Source organism: Carassius carassius, chromosome 34 (assembly GCF_963082965.1).
Source record: "Carassius carassius chromosome 34, fCarCar2.1, whole genome shotgun sequence".
Taxonomy (NCBI): domain Eukaryota; kingdom Metazoa; phylum Chordata; class Actinopteri; order Cypriniformes; family Cyprinidae; genus Carassius; species Carassius carassius.
This window is the reverse complement of record NC_081788.1, coordinates 21,682,228-21,695,581: the sequence shown is the minus strand read 5'-3', so window position 1 is coordinate 21,695,581 and position 13,354 is coordinate 21,682,228. Positions and strand designations below refer to the sequence as shown.

At 35.1% G+C, this 13,354-nt stretch overlaps 1 protein-coding gene across 6 annotated transcripts in view; it reads right to left on the bottom strand.

Moving 5' to 3' along the window:
- LOC132114736 (protein kinase C zeta type-like) overlaps nt 1–13,354 on the bottom strand; it is a 117,091-nt gene that overhangs the window by 11,891 nt on the left and 91,846 nt on the right. For all 6 annotated transcript variants that reach the window (XM_059523025.1, XM_059523028.1, XM_059523027.1 and 3 more), the window contains one exon: nt 13,107–13,196. In XM_059523025.1, coding sequence (XP_059379008.1) covers nt 13,107–13,196 — 90 coding nt within the window. The remainder of the gene's footprint in view (nt 1–13,106; nt 13,197–13,354) is intronic.

Sequence of the window (13,354 nt, the reverse complement as noted above, 5' to 3'; positions counted from 1 at the left end):
ACACTCTGAAATGAACTGAAAGAGGGCGAAGGGCCCTTGTGTGAGGGACACTTCCATTTGTGTGAGTTCTGAAGTGTTTTTAATAACAGAGAATAAGACAATAAACTAGAGAGGGACAAGGAGAGAATTAATGGAGGGCAGAAAGAAGAAAGAAAGAGATGTGGTATTTTTTGTATTATGGAGGTCTGATGTTAAGCACTTGTTAGAATGGACAGATTCTATGGATGTCAACACTGTGGGTCAGTTAAGGTTTGTTTTCATATTTGGACTCTTTTTGCCTCTCTAATATTCTCCCTGTTTTTCGAGGACATGATCCTGCTGTGTTCCACTCCACACCGATCTGCACAAACTGGAACAGATGGCCTCTCATCTCTCCTTTCACTACTCACTCTCTCTATTTAGTCGAATACATGAGTCCAGCTTAATGTCTCTTGTGTTGTTCTCTCAAAAGGCAGTAAATAGAGTTTTAAATTTATTAAAGAAAAGAGTGGTTATTGTGCAAAACTTATTGTTTTCGATAACAATAAGAAATGTTCAGTGAGCACCAAATCAGCTTAAGAGCAAAACGCCCTGCCTTTGCTTATGTGTGGATTGCAGAGAAATGGCAAAACCATAGTGGAGAGAGATATAAAAGAGAGGTAAAGATGGCATACAAGGGAAAAAAAGATGTTAATTGGTGCCCAGCTGCCGTGTGTGTGTTTATTATTCCCGAGGCCATTGACTCCAGAGAGTCAGGCGTGGTGCAGTTGGCTGCAACCTGCCTGACGGAACATGCTAACGTTCGTCTCTGTAGCAGAAAACCAATTAAACATGCACATCCATACAGATGCACAGAGGCTCTTTGTGCTGATTTGTTGGAGCAGATTATTCCCACATAGCTCCTTCACTAGTTCTCGCTTCCCGACGTTCTCTCAGTCTCTCTGTCAGGGTCCGGCATCATCCTCTCTGTGACAAAATGATCGTAAACTCACTGGTAATCCACTAGGATGTCACGGTGCTGATTGCAGTGGGATGCTATGACTCCCTTTACACCTGGCATTAATGTGTAAAATGATCACAATAAATGCACCCAGGATGCACTGTGATCTGATTGCAGACACATTTTGGAACAAAAATGCATGTGACCATATTGGATTTGTAATGTAAATGCTAATCTGTCCTGATTCTGGATCAGGTCAACAGACACAGATATTAATAGTCATACTATAACAAGGCCAATGTCTCTAAAAAGGCATAATTCACCTAAAAATTTACATTTTGTCATTTCAATTGTGTCACGTTCATGTTTTTCCAGATCTATGTTTATGTATCGTTGATTTGTATGGAGTTTCTTTTTTTTCTCTACAGAAACACAAAATAAAATATTTTAAATAAAGTTTTGACCATACAATACATTTCATTCATTCAAAAATGCATACATACATACAAACAAGTGTGGTTCTACCACATGTACATTTACTTACGTTTTCATGCACATAAAAGCGTACAACTTAGACGTATTTATAGTAGTAAAACGTACAAATACTTACATGTTAGCAGCTAAAAAAACGTAAATAATCTAACGTAAAGTGTGAATGTATATGAATTCCCATGTATTAATATTAAAATCGTGGCTTCAATGATTTAAATCTGTTGTATTTAATGGTCATATCAATACATGTTTTTATTGAAAGCAGTTTACTCATCTACTTAATAGGAAATAACATTTCTGTGCATGCTGCAAACTCATTTCGGGGGATTACATAATGTTAAAGGAGACTACACTTTGAAACCTTAAAATGAATACAATTTATGTAATTGTTTAACCATTTTTTTATATTTTGCTGTACAACCATAGATACACAAAAGCACAGCATAAAATTACAAATCACATCCATTTTATTTGTTTGCTGTACTCCATATCTTTAGAATCCAGATGTTTACAAGGAACATATCCAAATTCAGCCCTTTATCAATCGATCTTCATCTTCATTCTCAGCAACAGCGTCCGTCACTGTCAAAGCCCGCGCTCGTTATGATTCGAATTTGAAAATAGCGCCAGTGCGCCACCCTCGATAAACGTTACGACATGGTTTACGGCACTGATATCGAACGCTCATTGGTTCTCACCTAATTCATCACAGATTGTGACATGTCGTGTTTCAGTTGATAGACATTTGAAATCATTACTGCGCCAGTGCGCCTTCACGGAGAGAATACAGATACATAATTTCACGAATTAATAAATTAAATTCTGCTCTGTACCCTATAAAAACTATTACCTCCAGAGAGGACTGCGACTGGAACTCATTATCATTTGAACTACTTTTGGTACCACTTTTGATATTTTCGCAAAAAAATATTTATTTATTTTATTTATTATTTGTTTATTTATAACAGTAACGTTATGTAGTTTTAAGAAATGGTTATGGGTAGGTTTAGGGGTAGGTGTAGGATTAACGTTAGTGGCTCAAAATAACGTTTTAATGTTATATTTTTACTAAAATTGTGTTTTATTATGTTTTATTCTTTTAACATTCTGTATAAAATGGGTAGGTTTAGGTTCGGGTGGGGTATAGGGATCTTACATTTATCAAAAAAAATTAAAAAAAGGGAAAATATAAATAAATATTAAAAAAATTAATCAGATACGCATTTAAAAGCAGCTTCATGAGCAAATTTCTTTGAATAACTGACTGGTCAGAGAACACGTTTTATCTGTACGTATTTGAGGTTGTTTTTACGTAAATTTACATATGTATCGAACCTGTAATTACGTCCAGATAATACGTAAACGACACTGTAAATACGTAAAGGCACATACGTATTGGACAGTTTTAATTTACGTCTAAATATGTACGTTTTTATTGTGAGATCAGGCTGGTGAAAGACATCTTTAATAAATACCACATCCTTTTAACACCCCCCCCCCCCCCCCCCCCCCACATCAAGAATGTTTCCAGTGTAGAGCAAAAGAAAACTTAACCACAAATATCTACTGTCACAGGAATGGATAATTATTTTTAATACATTCAAACAACAGCGGTGGCAAAGCTGGCTGAAATAAAAATCCCACACGCATGCACATTGATTTTCTGATCCCCATGACAGTGTGTCATGGCTATTCTGACTGTGTTCTAGAATAAAAGAGAAAAAGCTTGTTTCTTTTTATTCACCACTTAAAGGAAAACCAGACTTGAATTACAATGATTGATTTAATTGAGCCTATTTGAATAAAATGCTTTTAAGATTAAACAATGACTCTGATTTACAACTGCGTCATTCCAAAAACATGAGAAAAAACAGATTTTTCACTGCAGTTGTGGATAAGAAAACAGGAAATCCACAAACAATGGGATTAGCTACACTGTAATTTTTGTTTACGTTGTAAATAAAACAAAATTTCTGCAATATGTTTTACAAGACTACGATTTCAGTTTCTCTACTTCAAAATTGTGAGTTTAATGTGCTACTTTTCATTTCTCAATACTGTATAAATCTATAACATATTTTCAAAAATGTTAGAAATCAATTGTTTTATATATATATATATATATATATATATATATATATATATATATATATATATATATATATATATATTTCGGTATAGTAAGGGAAAGATATGCAAACATTTAACTGCAGGTTGTTTATTACTATAAACTTTTTTTAACAATTTGTTTACACTTTTTTTTAAATACTTTTTAATAAAATATATATAAAATAAAAAAAGAATAAGAAATAAAATACTGCTGCAAAGTTCTCCACTAAATAAAATACTCTCAGTCTCAAACCAATATCATATAATAAAATATAATGAAAAATATAAATAAATAACTATGATTACAGTGCAGCATTACCAATCCTAGCTTGTAGGCCTGCTCATATTTAAAAAATATATATAACTTTTCCAAAGTGTAAAGTGCAGCATCAACAGTTTCAGTTTTTAGACCTGCTCAGATTTCGTTATTGCGTTGGACCGATCAGAATTAAGAGCAAAGGTCTTATTAAATGCCGACGGGAGCTGCGTTTGAATTACAATCGTTTTTTTCCTAGTTGTAGTGATGTTCACACTCGCGTGATGCCTTTTGAAAACATTAGGCCGGTGACACACTGGCATATTGCACCTGTCAAACATAGTCTATTTTGCCGTCAATACTGTTGACGGTGTCCTTTATCAGTAGGCTTTATATTTATGCTCAACATGAAGTATAGATATTGTTGTCGTGAAGACAAGATCCTGGTCTGTCGGCGGCCTCCCTCTATGTCACCTACAGTAGCAGCAGCGCGCCAGCGCCGCACCAGGCACGATTCTGGTATGTAAAGACTCAGAAAACGTCATTGCCATGGTTGCGCACGTACGTGTGAGGTCAGGTCATGGGTCAAGTGAAGATTTCAAAATAGGGGCAAGAGAGCTGAGAGAGCTCAACGCGCAGCAACTTCACAAAACACGTCCAAATAGAAAATGCACCAGCAAATTAACATCTTCATCAGTTTGACAGCACACGTGCTGCAAATACTCACAACACAAACAAATACAGAAACGCTCTGCAAATACTCAACACAAACAAGATTACCCCAACAAAAAGAAAATTTAAACAAGGTTTTTTATTTTTGAGTATTGATTACCATTTGTATAACCATAGTTGTACAAATACCATGGTTAAACTATGGTTAGAGTAGTAAATCCATGGTTAATTTGTTAATGATTACAGTAACAATAATAATATCCATTTAAAAAAAATAAAGCTAAGCATGTTTAGCTCTTTCGGCCACCGTAGCAGGTCCTGTTAGGGTATGGGTGTGTTTGTTTTGGTGCTAAAGAATGGGGTCAGGGCAGATGCAGGCTGAAGCACAATAATAATCTAAACATTACTTTGTACCCACCTTCTCACTACATGCTGTTCTGTTGTCAAACACACGACGATGGTGCTGCCACTGACGTTTATGTTCTCTGTGTGTGTGTGTGTGTGTGTGTGTGTGTGTGTGTGTGTGTGTGTGTGCTATGACTCCTGACCCCGGGGTCCTACGAGGAGCTGGTAGCTGCCTCAATTGTGCCTGTAGCGGTAACCATAGTGATCTTATACAGGTGCATCTCAAAAAATTTGAATGTCATGGAAAAGTTCTTTATTTTTGTAATTTAATTTAAAGCAAACTTTCTTATATTCTAGATTCATTGCACACAGACTGAAATATTTCAAGAGTTTTTTGTTTTAATTCTGATGGTGACTTCCAGCTAAGAAAAATTTAAAGTAGGAAACTTAGAAAGAAAAATTAAAATTGAAATCCAAAGTAGGTTTAATTATGCACTCAATTCTCAAATACAACCTGGGCTTCAGTGTGGCGTGGCATGAAGGCAATCAGCCAGTGGCACTGCTGAGGTGTTACTGAAGCCCAGGTTGATTTGATAGTGGTCTTCAGCTCCTCTGTGTTGTTTGTCAGATGTTACTTATCTTCCTCTTCACAATACCCCATAGATCCTCTCTGAGGTTCAGGTCAGGTGAGCTGGCTGGCCAATCAAGCACAATAGTATCATGGTCAGCAAACCACTTGGAAGTGGTTGTGTCACTGTGGGCAGGTGCTAACGTCCTGCTGGAAGAGGAAATCAGCATCTCCATAAAGCTTGTCAGCAGATGGAACATGGAAGTGCTCCCAAAACCTCCTGGTAGATGGCTGCATTGACTTTGGACTTGATAAAACACAATGGAGCAACACCAGCAGACGTCACGGCACCCAAATCATCTCTGACTTCAGAAACTTCACACTGGACTTTGAATTCTGTGCCTCTCCATTCTTCCTCCAGACTCCAGACCTTGATTTCCAAATGAAATGCTGAATTTACTTTCATCTGAAAAGAGGACTGTGGACCACTGAGCAACAGTCCAGTTCTTTTTCTCCTTACCCCAGGTGAAATGCTTCTGACATTATTCTCTTGTTCAGAGAGTGGCTTGGTTCTAGGATTGTGACAGCTGTAGCTCTTTTCCTGAAGACGTCTAAGTATGGTGACTCTTGATATGCTGACTTCAGCTTCAGTCCACTCCTTGTGAAACTCTCCCAAGTTCTTGAATCGGCTTTTCCTGATAATTTTCCCAAGGCTGTGGTCATCCCTGTTGCTTGTGCACCTTTTCCTACCACAGTTTTTCCTTTCAGTCAACTTTCTATGAATATATTTTGATACAGCACTCTGTGAACAGCCAGCCCTTTCAGCAATGACCTTCTGTGGCTTACCCTCCTTGTGGAGGATGTTGATGATCGTCTTCTGGACATCTGTCAAGTCAGTAGTCTTTCCCATAATTGTGGTTGCATGTTCTAAACTAGCCCAGGAGGTACCCTGTATTTATACTCAAAATTAATCAAGTGAATCAAGCTCAAAATAGAATATTCAAATTTTTGAGATACTGATTTTTTTTATTTTCTTAAGCTGTAAGTCGTAACCATCAGAATTAAAACAAAAAAATATTGAAATATTTCAGTTTGTGTACAATGAATCTAGAATATAAGAAAGTTTGCTTTTTTGAATTAAGTTACAAAAAACAAAGACCTTTTCTATGATATTTAATTTTTTTTAGATGCAATTATACTGTCGTCTATGACTGTACTGGTGATTTTTCTGGACAGAAAAAATTTGACTGCTGGACAGCTTGGTCCCCCCCAGTTAAAAAAATCCTATCTGCGCCCCTGGGTATAAAACATTGCTAGGGTAACTGGGGTGGTTGCTAAGCTGTTCCTAGCATGACTAGCAAGTTACTAGCATGTTAAAATTATAAGCAAGTTGCTAGAATGTTTCTAGCATGATTGCCATGCTACTATCATGGTGTTAACCGTTTGTTAACATGATTATCCAGTTACTTACATGTTGCTAGCATGATTCAAGCATGATTAGAATGTTACTAACATTTTGATAGCATGTTTTTAACATGTTTAACAAGTTGCAAACATGTTTCCAGCATGATTAGCAAATTAGTACCATGCTGTTATGATGATTCTAGCATGATTAGCATGTTACTAGCATGTTAACATTATTAGCAAGTTTTTAGCATGTTTCAAACATGATTAGCAAATTACGATCATGCTGTTAGCATGATTATATCATGATTAGCATGTTACTAGCATGGTGTTTACATGTTGTTAACATGATTCGCAAGTTACTAGCATTTTTTTAGCATGCTTCTATGCTAATCCAGCTAAAACCAGTTGATTTGATAAAAGAAAAAACCCAGCAAAGAACAGCCTGACCTGCTAAAAAAAAGTGTCAAAAACCACTTTAAAACCAGCTTGGGAGACCAGCCAAAGCAGCCAATCAGCTGAGGCTGATTTTAGCAATTTCTTTCAGGAGGGAGTTGTTATACTTTTCTATAGAAATAGACAGCTTAAATACACCATAAGATTCATCATACAAAAGTTTTGACCCCCTCAATTAAAGTCTATGGGATTTCAGGTGGTTTTGATAGTCTGGTTTACGAAAACCGTAAGCCGTATCAGTTAGAAAAGATATAGCAACCCGAGTCAGACGAGTCTGAAGGTCTGACCCAAGTTTGGTGGTTGTAGCTTTTAAGGTCTCTAGGAGATGAACTTTAAAATTTGGTCTCAGAAGAAGAAGAAGAAGTTTAAATAGGATTCAGTTAAATAGGATTTCTTTTTCAAGCCAACTTAATTAGAATAAAAATGAGAGAGAACATTGTTACCAATTTCTCACCACTTTAGGATCTACATATACCAGGTCCAAAACTAGGCGTTTGTGTCTTAATACTGGTCTCAGAGGTGGACTTCTGTGCAGCCTCCCCTGCTAAAACTGTCTTTACATGCTTCCATCACAGACAGTGAGAGTTGTGTTGCGTCTCCCCTTCAGGGCCCACACTGCAGACGGTGGGAAGAGGATCTGTCTGAGCAGAGTAAAGCTTTTACACCAGCCGTACCATTCTGTCTCTCTCCCACTCGCTCAGTTTACCCCCTGCTTTCTCATTCAGCTCGCTCTCTATCACTTTGTCTCTCACCATCTCAGTGCACCTTACTCTTCTCATTCATCTCTCTCTCCTTTTCTCACTCTCTCCCACTTTGTCTCTCACTGTCTAAAACCATTTTCCGCTCTTTTGCAATCTGCCTTGCACTGTCAAAATCAGCGTTGCTCTCCCACTCTTTCACCCCCTCTGTCTCTCACTGTCTAAATCTCAGTCCCTAAAGGAGCACTAAAGCTTCTCTAACTGCACTAATCTTAAATCTATGGCTTTTTTATGTTCTTCTTATTTCCACATTCTTACTCTCTGCTGTAACATTTTCAAAATATTCACTACACTCTCCATAAAATATTTAGGTAGTATACGGGTGATTCTTCAATGACAGGCACTTTTATGTCAGCATATATTTATTGAAACTGAAACTGAACTTATGAAGGTCACATTAAAACGGTATTGGAAACTTTCCTTTATCCTTTGAAAAGTAGCTTAAATACCTTTTTTTTTTTTTGTAAAAAATAATAATTATATATATATATATATATATATATATATATATATATATATATATAGTTTTATATAAAAATAGTTTTATATTTATAATTAATATGTAAAAATTTGTATATGATTTATTAACAATCTTTTAATCTTAAAATATGAAAATCATAAAAAATATATATTCTATATACTATAATCAATACCATTAATAGTTATACTCAAATTTTGTTAATAGTTGACAAATTTAAATAAATTATATATCTAAATTATTTAATAAACTGGACTATAACAATTAATGATTAATATACTAATATAAATATTGTGATTTGTAAATCTGTAAAAATATTATATATTTTTTACACAAATTAGGATTGTAATTACTGCTGTCAACTGTCCTTGGTTACCAAGAAGAAAACAGTGTTAGTTAAGCATTCTTGATATGATACATGACAGGATATGTAAAGAAAAATTAAGATCTAGAATATTTTGTTGCTTGTCATATCCAGGATTCAGAATATGTAGGATACACAAAATGATAGCTATTAAAATTATCCCTAGTAAGACTAATTAATTAGCTTTTTTATTAAAATATTTTGATAGTAGTAGTAATATTTTGATACTTATTTTAAAACAAATTTTTGACTCCGTTGGACCTAGTTTGGTGTCTTTTCTGAATAAATGTTTAGTTTCAGGAACTATACCTGATAGCCTCAAATAAGCTATTGTTACTCCTCTTCTTAAGAAACCTTCTCTTGATTCTAGTAATTTTAATAATTATCTAACATCTTCTGTTTATTACTAAAGCACTGGAGAAAACTGTGTTTATTCAGCTACAGTCTTTCCTTAGTGTAAATCATATTTTTGAAATTTTCCAATCTGATTTTAAGCCTCTGCATAGCACAAAGTCTGCTTTATTACAGGTCCTTAATGATACTTTGTTGACGACTGACTCTGGTGACTGTTATCCTAATTCTGTTAGACTTAACCTCAGCTTTTGATACAGTTGATCATAAAATTATTTTATCTCGACTAGAATACTTTGTGGGCATCCAGGGAACTGTTCTTAGCTGGTTCAAATCATATTTAGCAAATAGAAGTTTCACTGTCAGATTAGGTAATTTTTCTTCGTTGACTGCTAAACTTTACTGTGGAGTGCCGCAGGGTTCTATTCTCGCACCCATTATTTTTTCCTTGTATATACTTCATTTGGGCTCTATTTTCAGAAAGCATGGTTTATCATTTCACTGCTATGCAGATGATACCCAAATTTATAAACCTTTGAAACAAAATAAACGTGCTGCTCTGGAATCTCATTTGAATGACCGGATGAAGTGAAAACGTGGTATTCTCAAAATGTATTAAGAACCTAGGTGTTTTCTGGAATCAGAGTCTTAAATTTGATAAACAAATAATGCGGTTATTAGTTCCTGTTTTTTTTTTTCAGCTACGCCTTCTCTCCAAAATTAAATATTTTCTCTCTGTGAAAACTTTAGAGATTGCTCTCCATGCGCTCATTACATCGCGCTTGGACTACTGCAACTCTCTTTATCTTGGCATTTCAAAATGCTCCATCGCTCGTCTCCAATTCGCACAAAATTCCGCTGCAAAATTCCTCAAAAGACAACGTAAATTTGATCACGTTATTCCAATTTTGATAGCGTTGCATTGGTTACCTGTGCATCTTAGAATTGAGTTAAAAATTCTTCTCTATGTTTTTAAATCTATAAATAATCTATATGATCAACTTTATCCATACAATCATACATGAAATCTGAGGTCTGGTGATCAAACACTTCTCTCTGTCCCCAGATCACGGTTAAAGCATACGGGGGATAGAGTCTTTGCGGTTGCTGGCCCTAAGCTGTGGAACAGCCTTCCAGCCTATATCAGACCGCCACATTCTTTAAATGTTTTTAAATTATCTCTTAAAACCTATTTCTTTTCTTTGGCTTTTAATTTATTGTGAGTTTATGATATGAATCTGTGGGTTGCCATGTGTTCTATGTCTTTGTTTGTTCAGCACTTCGGTCAGCCATGCTTGCTGTTTTTAAATGTGCTAATGTGCTAGAAACACCCGTATATGTGTATTGCTGTGTTAAAGAAACTCCTTCGACATCTGGTAAAGCTGAAAGACAAATGTTCACTCATCACAGGCAGGTGCCAGAAACAAACGTTTACAATCAATCATCGTAATAAATATTTTTGAAATGCAATTATAGCTTATACTGAAAAGATCAAGCTGAAAGAAATATAATGCTGCAAAGAAACTCTTGTAGAAGAGCTGCAGTGAAAATATCTACTTGAAACACAGCAGGGTAGACACAGTAATAGTTTAGACGTGATTTCAGTTGAGCATCAAATCAATGTCTTCATTCATTCATGAGCAATTACCAACAAGTGTAGCTCAACCCCATTCATTAGAAGAGCTCAGGGGGTTGATTCCACATATACAACGGCTACGTGTGTGTGTGTGTGTGTGAGAGAGAGAGAAAGTTTGTGTGTCCAAACTCATCCACTGAGCTAGTAAAGTGGCGGAAAATCCCAGCAACTGAAGCATAGTGCATTAGTGACAGAACTCTAGAGCATTTAATTTTCTTTCCACAATGCTGACCTTCTGAATGCACATCAGGAAATAAACAGTGGACACAACAAACCAAAGCTAACTGCAATTACAGCTAATTAAACGTGACAGATCACAGCACAGCGCCTGGCTGAGGACTCAGTTATGTGAAGATGTACAGTAAAATTATAGAGCCTCAGAGGCAAGTATGAGATGACATCATGAAAAAAGAGCTAATTTGCGGTCTCTGCAGTTTTGAATCTGCATGCTGTTTTCAAAATCTCAATTATTATTATTATTTTTTGCATATTGTATAGTATGTCAGAAAAAAAATGTAGAAAGGTTAGAAAGGTTTCTTTCACCTTATATACAGTATATGTATGAATAGTTGAATCATTCATCAATAATCTGCATTTAGAAAATAGATATGGTTCATTTCCATTTCAGGCCAATGTTAAAGATTTTTCTAAACAGAACTCAAGATTTTGTGAAACATCTGTGATCTATAATCTAAAAATAAACTATAATCTATAATAAAGTGATAAAAGTGTTTTTGTTTTTGTTTTATCAACTTTTGTGGCATCTGAACTACTTGAACCCACTGTTGATACATATTCAAGGGTCCAAGTCTTGTTTAGGAAGGTCAAAATCCCCAAATCCCTTATTTTGTATCCTCAACAACTTCAAAGCAACATGAAACAGTGTTACCATTGTACTTCTGTAACCTGACATTTCTGAGAAACATTTAGCCAGAATTAGACTGAATCTTGAAAAGGAACCAGGTATTGGAATATTTAAAAGGCAAGCATATTTTTTTCTTTTTGGAATAACATGCACATGCATTAAGAAAATGAAGCAATTTTAATATCATGTTGATAAGAAAATAAATAAACAAATTATTTAAAAATATATATATATTATATTATATATATATATATATATACACATGAAATAAATTCTGCCTATATTAAATAATTACTAAATAAAATTTTTAAATAACATAATATTTCTATGAATGATACGGGTTTAAATTCTATGGAAATCTCCAAATATCTCTTCAGAATTCAAAAGGTGCAGATTCTGTTTGAGACTATAACTGACAGCCTGACCACGAGTCCATTTACTAAACTCATTCCCATTTTCTCTCTTTATCACTCTCTCTACGTGTCGGTCTCTCTCTACTCTGCATCCAAAGTTCTCTTAAACATACTAATACATCCGTTACACACACACACACACACACACTTTTCTGCAGCTCCTGAATATTGTATGCTCACTCACTGATTTTCATGTTTCAGCATTGTGTGCATCATTTATACCAGACCAATTAACATCCCCCCTTAAACCTTGTGCCGCTTCAACAAAGGCTGAATCTCATTTGATATTCTCTTTCATTTCTGCTGCTGGTACAGTGGATAACACCCTACTATCAATAGCCACACACTACATTCACTCTACCCAAAGTGTACTTCATAAACTTTGAAAGAGCTGCTTAGACAATCCTTGCTAAACTTGACTAAAATAGTGCTATTTTCTCCTCTTGTTCAGAGTAACTTCTTAAAAGCTGGGTTTGGGTCAATACTTTAGACCAGATAATCTTGAATCTTTTTAAAAGCCACTTTTATTTTAAAGAAAAAATGCCTTGCCATGGAAAGACTGAACATTTGAAAGAAAAAAAAGAAAGAAATTTAAAAGTATCAGATTCAGCCAAGCAACTAAATATTATTTTGCTTCCGTGAACCATTTATTAGATATTATACTTTAATCGCCAGAAAAACTGCCACAAAACATGATTATCTCCTTTGAGCCAGACCATTTGTTCAATTCACAACCGATTTTCGAATGTATTTCGAAATTTTGTATTCTTATAATTGACATGAAAACCAAAACATTCGACTGCTTTTATTTTGATAGGTGCACTACATCTGATACATAAATAATTAGAAAAATCTTTATTCTTATTTTGTAAAAAAAAAAAAAAACTATGTGATGGAAAGTTTTTATTGATATTTAAATAATATAATATTAGTTTTCAAGATTCAGGGCTGTGTTATAGACCTTCTTGGTCTCCATATATTAAAAAGTGCCATGTTTGTCAGAAAACCATTTTTGCCTACCTGGTCCCAGTCTATGCTTCTGAAGAACGTATGAGACTTAATGTCTGTGAATCCGGTCTGAACTTGGCATCCCAGCCTCTCTTTGGGGTCCTGAAGAGAACACATACTCTATTAATAACACTCCTAACAAAAGCCAGATCTGGTGTAGAGAACTTCAAAAACCTGGAACTACTTCAATTCATGTACTCTTTATTTTGAGAGAATGGAGCTTAACCCAAAACACATTCACTATTGCATGTGTTGTTGAT